The sequence below is a fragment of the Orycteropus afer genome, unplaced genomic scaffold (assembly GCF_000298275.1).
Source record: "Orycteropus afer afer isolate SDZICR_OR568_19922 unplaced genomic scaffold, OryAfe1.0 scaffold00080, whole genome shotgun sequence".
Lineage (NCBI taxonomy): Eukaryota > Metazoa > Chordata > Mammalia > Tubulidentata > Orycteropodidae > Orycteropus > Orycteropus afer.
In genome coordinates, this window is record NW_006921667.1 from 7368292 (window position 1) to 7377688 (window position 9397).

At 48.2% G+C, this 9397-nt stretch overlaps 1 protein-coding gene across 1 annotated transcript in view; it reads right to left on the minus strand.

The window, feature by feature from the left end:
• Nucleotides 1-9397, minus strand: part of PEMT (phosphatidylethanolamine N-methyltransferase) — a 229048-nt gene continuing 219651 nt past the window's right edge. Inside the window, exons 4-6 of the mRNA XM_007941448.1 lie at nucleotides 3385-3496; nucleotides 541-615; nucleotides 1-58 (exon numbers count right to left, since the gene is read on the minus strand). Of these exons, the coding sequence (XP_007939639.1) occupies nucleotides 1-58; nucleotides 541-615; nucleotides 3385-3496 (245 nt within the window). The remainder of the gene's footprint in view (nucleotides 59-540; nucleotides 616-3384; nucleotides 3497-9397) is intronic.

A 9397-nucleotide genomic window follows, 5' to 3' on the forward strand; every position in this document is an offset into this window, starting at 1 on the left:
TCAGTTCCTCTTGTGGGACTTGGTGGCTTTCTGCCGGTAAATCTCTGCCGTGAAGGGCCTATGTAGGGACAGAGGGTGAGAAGAGAGGCCATCAATCAGTGCACCCAAGCACAGAGCAGACAACCCTCTCCCACAAGAGCCAGTTGATGGGTTGGGGGAGGGCTCCAGGGCTTCAGAGACCAGAAGGGGGACCTGAAAGGGGCTGAGAGGAGATAAAAGGGGATGGAAATGGGCAGAGGAATGGGAAGGGGCTGGAGGGGCCAGGAGAGTCCACAGCAGCGTGGTATCCCAGGGCAGGGGCTGCCTGACTGTGGGCAGCCTGACCATGGGCAGCATCATGGTACCTGATCATCTGCCCTCTTTGGGGTCGAGGAAGCTGAGTACCATGCCCTGGCCTCCAGGCCCCTGCTGTGCCACCATCTGCCACTCTGGTCTGTGCCCCTGGCATGGGCAGAAACACCCGGGACACTGAGAATGGCCTGAACCACCCAGGACGCTGAAAATGGCCCATTCTGCCCCCAACCAGTGATGGCCACTCACTCCTCGTAAAGGACAGCAACCACGTAGACGAGGCCCACAACAACAGTCAGCAGCAGGCCGGAGGGACTGGCATGCCTGTGGGAGACATGGGTCTGGTGGTCAGGGGCCATGGCCAGGATGTCCCATTATCCCCACCGATCCAGCTAGGCTCCATGAAGGGGTGTCCATGGCCCCATGTTTGGGGCATTCTGATTTCTAACTCAGAACCAGGGACACTGCCCTACCCTCCAGCTTAGGGGGTAAAGTGGGGTGGGGTGGGGTGGGCCTGGACAAAGAGAACCTCAAATAGGCCCAGATGCCTGGGCACAGGGCTCAGGGTCTCCAGGACGCCCAGTGGGATGGCAAGGCGGCAGGGCATCTTGTGGGTTCTTTAGACAGTGGCCTAGTTCCACAGTATGAAGGGCTCAAGTGGCTTGTTGGGGATGGGCATTGAGAAGCCCGGCCTCCATTTATTTCTGCTGGGACCTCTGTGGGTCACGATACCCAAATCAGTGGGGAGGAGGGGACAGCAGGCCACTGGGCACAAATGGAACCCTTCCTGCCCACTATGGCTGAGAACTGCTTCCTGGGTGCTCTGGTGTGGATGACCACGCACTGTGGGGGGCTGGGCCACCATGTTCCCCCACCCTAGGGCAAGATGACACAGAGCCCAGGCCCAAGGCCCACCCAAACACTGATCGTCTGTCTTCTGGGAGCCCCAGGAGAGGCAGGATGATGCAAAAACAGCAAGCCCCAGCCTGGTCCCTGGCACATTCCATACACCACGTGCACTTTCTATCTGGCCATCCACCCGTTGGCTCAGGAACTTCTAGAAGGCGGGAGTCTCAGCTGAATATGATCTGCCCTCCCCAACCTTGCTCACTGGTCCTGTGTGTTTTGTAGAGAGGCCCTCCCTTTCTCCACCACCAGCCCAGATAGAAGCAGAGCCTTACTGAGGAACGGAAACTCTTCTCTTTCCCAAATACAGTCTTGCTTGACCTCATAACAACCCTATGAGGAAATGATCATCCCCACACTGCAGACGAGGAAACTAAGGCCCGGAGGAGCCCACATGCAGAGCCCAGGCCTGGCCCAGAGCCTAGGGTGGTGTCTGCACAGCAGAATTGGACCCGATGCTGGTCCCGTGGGAGGGGTGATTCACTCTGCTAGAGGTTGAGCAGGTAAAGGCCTGGGGAGGGCAAGGTACCAGAAGCCCTGCCTCCAGGACCCCCACCTGGGTGCCCAGGTCCTGGAAGCCACAGTAGAAGCCTCCAGTAGGCTGGAACAGATGGCATGCCTCAGCATGCCACATCACATGGTGGTATATTCCCAGAGAGCCTGCCACATGCCCCTAAGGGCTCTGGCCTGGCACCCTGTGCCCAGGACAACCCCTCACTCATCCACCTGCAATTCTTGAGCACAGGCACTCTAGACAGAAAGGACATGTGTCGGTACTGTCCTCAGTGCCCTGGTGACTGTAGGAAAGTGGGGGCTGCAGAACAGAGGCAGTGCCCAACTGGAGATAGCAGGGGCAGATTCTGGGTGGGCTGAGCACGTGCTTGGCATAGAGCAGGAGCTCGCACATGGGTGTGTCGGAGAACTGTGGCAGCATGGGGGAAACATGCAAGAGGGCTGTTTCCATCTTGCTCATCTGTCAGACTCAGAGTTGGGGTTCTCTGAAAAGTCTAGAGGTGAGGAGTCTCCACTCAGAGCCCACTGCCCAAACCCAGGCAGCAAAGAGGGAGGGAGAGAAAGAGGCAGTTCACAGTAAAACTGCAAAGGGCTGGGGACTATGGGGATGTGAAGCAGAGGAGAAAGAGAGCATCTTATCACTGACATTCCATTTGAGATTCATTCCTCTGACGTCCTCTAAACTTTTTGATCTCTGGGTGTACCTGCAACATTCTGTTGTTGTTACATGCCATTGAATCTGTTCCAATTCATAGCAACCCTATGAACAACAAAATGAAACACTGCCCAGTCCTGTGTCAGTCTCACAATCCCTGCAATACCTGTAAAATTCTAGGCAAGTGGTTTTCAAATGCTAAGTAACAGCAGAACATTTTCTAGAAACAAAATTCTCTATAGAAAGTGGTGGTGCAAATGGTTAACTCTTGGCTGCTAACCAAAAGGTTGGAAGATCTGCCTTCCAAAACCAAAATCAGCCGTTGAAAACACTATGGAGCCAGTTCTAATCTGACAGATGTGGGGATGCCATGAGTTGGAGCTGACTTGATGACAACTGCTCTGGGTGGAAGGTGGTGTGTGTGGCTGGATGGGGAGGGTTTGGCTGGAAGCCTGGCACCTGCAGCTCTCCCTAGGCCATCTCCTTGACTGTGGGGATAGAACCATGTGGGGTCACGTCCAGACCACATGCCTGGCTAGGGAAGGCAACAGTCAGGAAGCCCACTCCCACAGCACTGGGGTCCCTTCTCTGGAGAGTGAGGACCCTACATGTGGAGGCGCTCACACAGGACTGACTCCCTGGTGGTTGCCCAGGAGATGCCTAAGTATTCCTAGTGCTGAGTTCTAGCACAAGGCTGACAAAGTATATAGCCCCTGGGCCAACAACAGCGTCTGTGTTTTTAAATAGTTAAAAAAAAAAAAAAAAAATCAAAAGAAGAGTACTTCATGAAACATGAAAAGCATATGAAATCCAAATTTCAGAGTCTATAAGAGAGGTTGTGTGGGGACATAGCTAGGCTACATGTGAGTGTCAATCTGAGGCTACTGCCGTGCCACCTACAGGGCAGAGCAACAGGGACCTGCCTCACAGCCACAGAGCCAAACCACCAAGCCCTTTCCTTCCTTTTTATCACAGGTAAGAACCTCCTAAGGACCACTCATTAGTCTTGTGGTACTCACATGATGGCCCAGCCCAGGTAGTTGGCAGTGCTGCCCCAGTACATGGGGTTGTCCAGGACACTGAACGGGAATGTGGTCACCCTGGCTTCCTTGAGTATCCCGAAGTAATCACCTGTGGACAAGGCAGGGCAGGGCAGGAGGTCACTGGGCCATCACCCATCTGGCCCATGTAGGAGTCAGCATTCTAGAAGCCCCAGCAAGTGTGCCCCCACCCCTAGCTAGGAGGCTCCTGCCACAGGGACCAGACATGGCACAAGCTGGTTCAGGATCCTCTGAGGGCTCAGGGGCCCCTCCACCTGCCCTGGAGCCCCAGCCACATTGGCCTTATGGTTCTTCTCACCTCTGTATACCTCCCTACTTTGGGCAACTACTGATCTTACCTCTCCATTCCTTCTCCCTAGGTCACATCTTATCCTTCCAGGGGTCACTTCCTTCCAGAGGACCTTCCTGACTGAAAAGCAGGTCCCACAGCTTGCCCAGCTATGTGGCCTCAGGCGAGTTCCTCTCCCTATGGCTTCAGTTTCCCACCTAATGCAGGGCCCACCAGTATGAATGGGCCATCCCTACCTAGGCAGGCTCAAGCAGCTATCCCAGCCCTATGCACCAACCCCAGCTCCCTGTGTCCTAGGAACACTGAGAACTCTCAAGTGACATCCTCCAGCAGTCTTGGGGAGTTCGGAGGTGGCTGAGGGTGGTCCATAGGCCTGCACACGTGGGAGAAGCCCACTATCTCTGTCTGCCTCCTCTTCCCTTCCCGTTTTCTCTCCTCAGAAAACATTTCCCTGCAGCTGCCCGGCCCAGATGAGCCCCTGGCTGAGGCTGGCTGAGGTATGGTGAGTAGGTTTCAGGCCCCCACAGGTGCCTGTATGACAACAGAGACCAATGGACAGAGGAGGCAAGCAACACTCTTGGATAGCCCTGTCAAGACTGCCCTGCTCACTGAGCTGAAGCCTGACGAGGGAGTGGGCTTGAAGGGGCACAGCACACTATCTACAGTAGCTGTGGGTTCAAGGCTCAGGTCTGCTGTAAGCTTGGTGCATCCTTGGGCAATTCTCTCCCTCTCTTGGGGTCTCAAGGTCCCCATCTGTCAAACAAAAGGTTGGAATCACTATTTCCACCTTAGTCCTAAAATTCTAGGCCCCTGTGAAGTATTCCTCTCCCAGGTAACAGACCATCTGTGAGGCTTGCCCCCCAAGGACTTGAAGTCTCTCTGTCTGCCCCATGCTGTCTCCCAAGGCATCATGAGTCTCTTCTGTGAAAGAGCAGGGAACCCATTAGTAAAAACAGGAAGTAGTCATCCCTTAAGGCTCTCCTTTGGACACAGGAGTTTATGGGAATGAAGCCAGTGATAGTGCAGGTACTCAAAATGCTAGGACTCATGTCAGCAAATTTTCCAGGTAACAGAAACACAATTCTTCCAACACCCAAACCTGCTTCCTATGGTGGTTCTGGATGAAGAACATTCTAGAAAGAATCACATGCACAAACAGAGGCCACAGGATAGCATATCTCCAGCATGTTCTCCTGTGCCTCAGGATCACTGTTTTAAGGATCAGTGACTCTAATAGGCTGTGCAGTTTAGGGGAGGGGGGGGGGCGGCACACCTATGGCCTCAGACCCATGGTTTCTAAATGGTCTGCTGGGTATGGTTTCTCTGCCCCTTCCTTGGTGCCAGCTCTCCTCCTCTCAGAAGCCAGCAGCTCCTGGCTCCCCTGACATGCTACTTCTCTTTGCTGTGGGCTATGACAAGGGTGTGAAGAACAGAACAACTCAGTTTCAAGTGAGACCCAGGGTTCACCCCAACAGAGCCTGTGAGCATGAGGGCCAACTATTCCAGTTTGGACACTACTGGAATATTGAAGACCAAGATGGCAGAGTGAGAAGCTTCATATTCCTGTACCCTCATGAAAACATCAAAAAATAAGAAGAAACTGTTAGAACTAACCTTGTTGGAACTCTGCTGAACATCTGGTGGTTCACAGCCATCAAAACAGTAGGACAGCTTTGTGGCTTTTTGATCCTAACTTGGGTCCCACCCCCACCCCCACCCCCTTGAAGCCACAGCCATGTTTCCAGCTTGGGACCATGGTCCCTAGTTCTGAATGAACAGAGCACAAATGGTTGTGTGTGTCTATTCAAACTTGTCAAGTGCCCACCTAAAGGATGGAAACAGAATGCCTGTTCTGCCCCTCTTGAAGGACAAGGCATTGCAAAGGAAATGAGCCAGAAGCCACCTGGGACAAAAGAGGGCAATTGAGATGTACAGCAGAAAGCTTGAGCCAAGATTTAAAAAAAAAAAAAGAGGCAGGGGAAGCACTTCCCTGGGAAACTGGGGGATTCAAAGTCACCCACGTAAAATCCGGAGAGCCACATGCATGCCAAGGGCAAGACGCATGCTTAGAAAGACCTAACAAAATCCTACACTTTCACCTCAACCTGATCCTTATGCTCAGTGTAAGTCTGGCTAAGTATTGAGGAAAGCCCCAGCACAGAGCCAGTCTACAAAGACAGCAAGAGGTGGGGTTCCCCCCCCCCTATTTTTTCCTTTCCTTTTTTTCTATTTAAATCCTGGTATTCAAAGAAGTCTCTGTCAGAACACTACATGAACAATAGCTAAAGAAACAGAGTCAACACATGCTTCAAAGAATCCAGCCTTTACAAAAATAGTCTGGAAAAGTCACTAAACCAATAGATTATTATAATCTTCAACAATAAAAAGGAACAAAATGGGGAGAATCTGATTTCCAGAGTTATCACATTATATTATTTAAACGTCCCATTTAAAACACAAACCACAAGGCATTCAGAGAGACACTGAAGGTTCACCCATTCAAAGGAACAAAATAAAGTGACAGAATCCCCCTCCCCCGAGGTAGCTCAGATACTGGACTTACAAGATAAAGATTTTAAAATAACTCTATTAAATGTATCCAAAGGGTTAAAGGAAAATATAGACAGAGAACTAAAGAAAACAAGGTATGAACAAAATGAGAATATCAAATAAAGAGAGAAATTATAAAAAGAAACCAAATAGAAATTCTGGAGCTAAAAAGTACAATAACTGAAATGAAAAACTGACTAATGGGGTTCAACAGCAGATCTGAGTTGGAGGATGCAAGAACCAGCAAACTGGAGAACAGGACAATCGAAATGATAGAGCCTAGGAGCAGAAAGAAAAAAAGAATAAAGAGAAACTTGTATTGATAATTACTCATGACTGGAACACAAATGTTTACCTGGAAAATATGGCATTGGTGATAGGAATGATAATGCCAGAGATTGTGTGATAAAATTCTGCAAGACCAATGATTTTATTCACTGGAAATACTTTTTTTCAACAATACAGACAATGACTATACACAGGGCCCTTCCTGGATACACAGGGATCAAAAGAAGCAGCTCAAATTTGTCAGTAAAGACAAAGGCAAGGGCTGATTATGAAAGAGGTCATCAATTGCTCATATGCAAATTCAAGATGATGCTGAAAAAATCAAAGCAAGTCCACAAAAGACAAAAAATGACCTTAAATATATCCCATCTGAATTTAGATGAATATTTAAACAATCTATTTAAAGCATAGGAGCTCTGGTAGTGTAGTGCCTAAGGCCTTTGACCGCTAACCAGAAGGCTGGCAGTTCAAACCCACCAGCAACTCCTCGGAAGGAAGGTTGGGCAATCTACTTTCAGAGTGACACTGCCTTGGAAACCCAAGGAGGCGTCACTATGAGTCGGGTCCAACTCGACGGCACATAACAACAACATTTAAAGCACAAATTCAACACATTGAACGTAAATGATCAATGACCAGAAGAGGTATGGGATGATATCAAGGGCACACATGAAGAAAGTAAAAAAGAATTGAAAAGACAGGGAAAAAAAAAAAAAAACCAAAATGGATGTCAGAAGACTATGAAAATTGCTCTTAAGTGTAGAGTAGTTAAGCAAACAGAAGAAATGATGAAGTAAAAGAGCTGAACAAAAAATTTCAAAGGATAGCTCAAGGAGACAAGCTAAAGTATTACAATAAAATATGCAAAAACCTGGAGTTACATGATTGGCATTTCTAAAACTGAAAGAACTGAAGAAAAATTTTAACCTCAAGTTACAATACTGAAGGACTCTACGGACAAAAAAAAATTGAATGATGCAAAAATCAAAAAGCATCAAAAGAAGAAGGAAAGAATATACAAAGTCATTGTACAAAAAAAAAAAAAGAAAGAAAGAAAGAAAGAAAAGAAATTGGTCAGCATTCAATCATTTTGGGAGGTAGCATATGACCAAGACCTGCTGGTACAGAAGAAGGAAGTTTAAGCTGTACTAAAGGCACAGGTAAGAAACAAGGCTCTAGGAGCTCACAGAAGACCAACTGAGATGTTTTAACAAATGCATGCAATACTGGAAGCACTTACTCATCTATGTCAAGAAATTTGGAAGACAGCTATCTGAGCAACCAACTAAAAGAAATAGACCATTTGTACCCACTCCAAAAAAAAAGCTGAGCAAATAAAAGATGGAAATTATTGATCAATATCATTATCTCACATGCTAACAAAATGCTGCTGAAGATAATTTAAAAACAGCTGCAGCCCACATACAGTACTGCATTGTCAGTGAAGGCAAACACTGATCTACGGGTGGATAGATGGGTGGACAGGCTGAACTATTAGGTATGTCTATGCAGGGGGGTGGAAGGAAGGTTGTGCAATCTACTTCCATAGTGATACTGCCTCGGAACCCAAGGAGGGTCCCTATGAGTCGGCCCTGACTTGACAGCACAACAACAACAACATGCAGGGAGGAGTGTGTCCATGACCATGTATAGGGTTGGCAGTCAATGTTTCTATAAGTGTATTGGTATGTATGTTCTGTAAGAATTCCCAGGTATGTAATAGAGCTGACAAAGTTTTAGTCACTTCTTGGCCACAGCCAGCTATCCAGAGGGAGCAAGTAGTTGGACCCGTGGGCTCAGGACCATACTCACTGGGGACATCAAGCTCAATTGGCATAACATACTACACAAAACACTGTTCCACATCCTACTTTGGCGAGTAGCAACTGGGATCTTAAAAGCTTGCAAGCGGGCATCTAGATGCAACAATGGGCCTCTCCTTATCCAGAGCAAAGAAGAATGAAGAAAACCAAAGATGCATGGTAATAATTAGTCCAAGTGACTGGTACACCATACCTATACAACTATGAGAACAGAAGAACTAGATGGTGCCCAGCTACCACTGTCAACCACTCAGAGGGGGATCTATGCAGGAGACCCTGGATAGAGAAAGAGAATAATGTGGAACAAAACTCAAAATCAGTTAAAAAAAAAAAGAGGGTGGACCAGGTTTGCTGGTCTGACAGAGCCTGGTGAAACCACTGAGACTATGGTCCCTAGGTACCCTTCTGATCTGGAACTGAACCAACTCCTGTGGCTTCCAGCCAAACAAAAGACAGGCATATGAGCTGAACATTTACAATAAGTAGATACACTACATGGAGAGATCAATCATGGGAGAATAGAAGGGCTGTGTATCCACAGGGAGACAGCTCGGGGGGCAGGAGTGCATGGGAGTGAAGGACACAGGGAAGAGGTAACTATGGGGAGGAAGTGGGAAGGGTGCTGTTGCATTGTGGGAAATTGCAGTCAATATTATGAGACAAAGTGTATGTGAGCTGCTGTATGGGAAATGAACTTGCTCTGTAAACTTTCACCCAAATCACAATAAAAATTAAAAAAAAAAAAAAAGGTCCTAGGAATTGATGGAATACCAATGGAGATGTTTCAACAAACACATACAATGCTGAAAGCACTCACTTCTATGCCAAAAAATCTGGAATATATCCAAACAACTGAAAGAAATCTGTCTGTGCCCATTCCAAAGAAAGGTGATCTGGGGGATCCGGCAAGATGGCGGACTAGGCAGAGGATTGCACAGACCCTCTTCAACAAAGAAAAGGGAAACCAATTAACACAGACACAGAATATAATCTTGGACCCCTGAGCCTTGAAGGGAAGGAT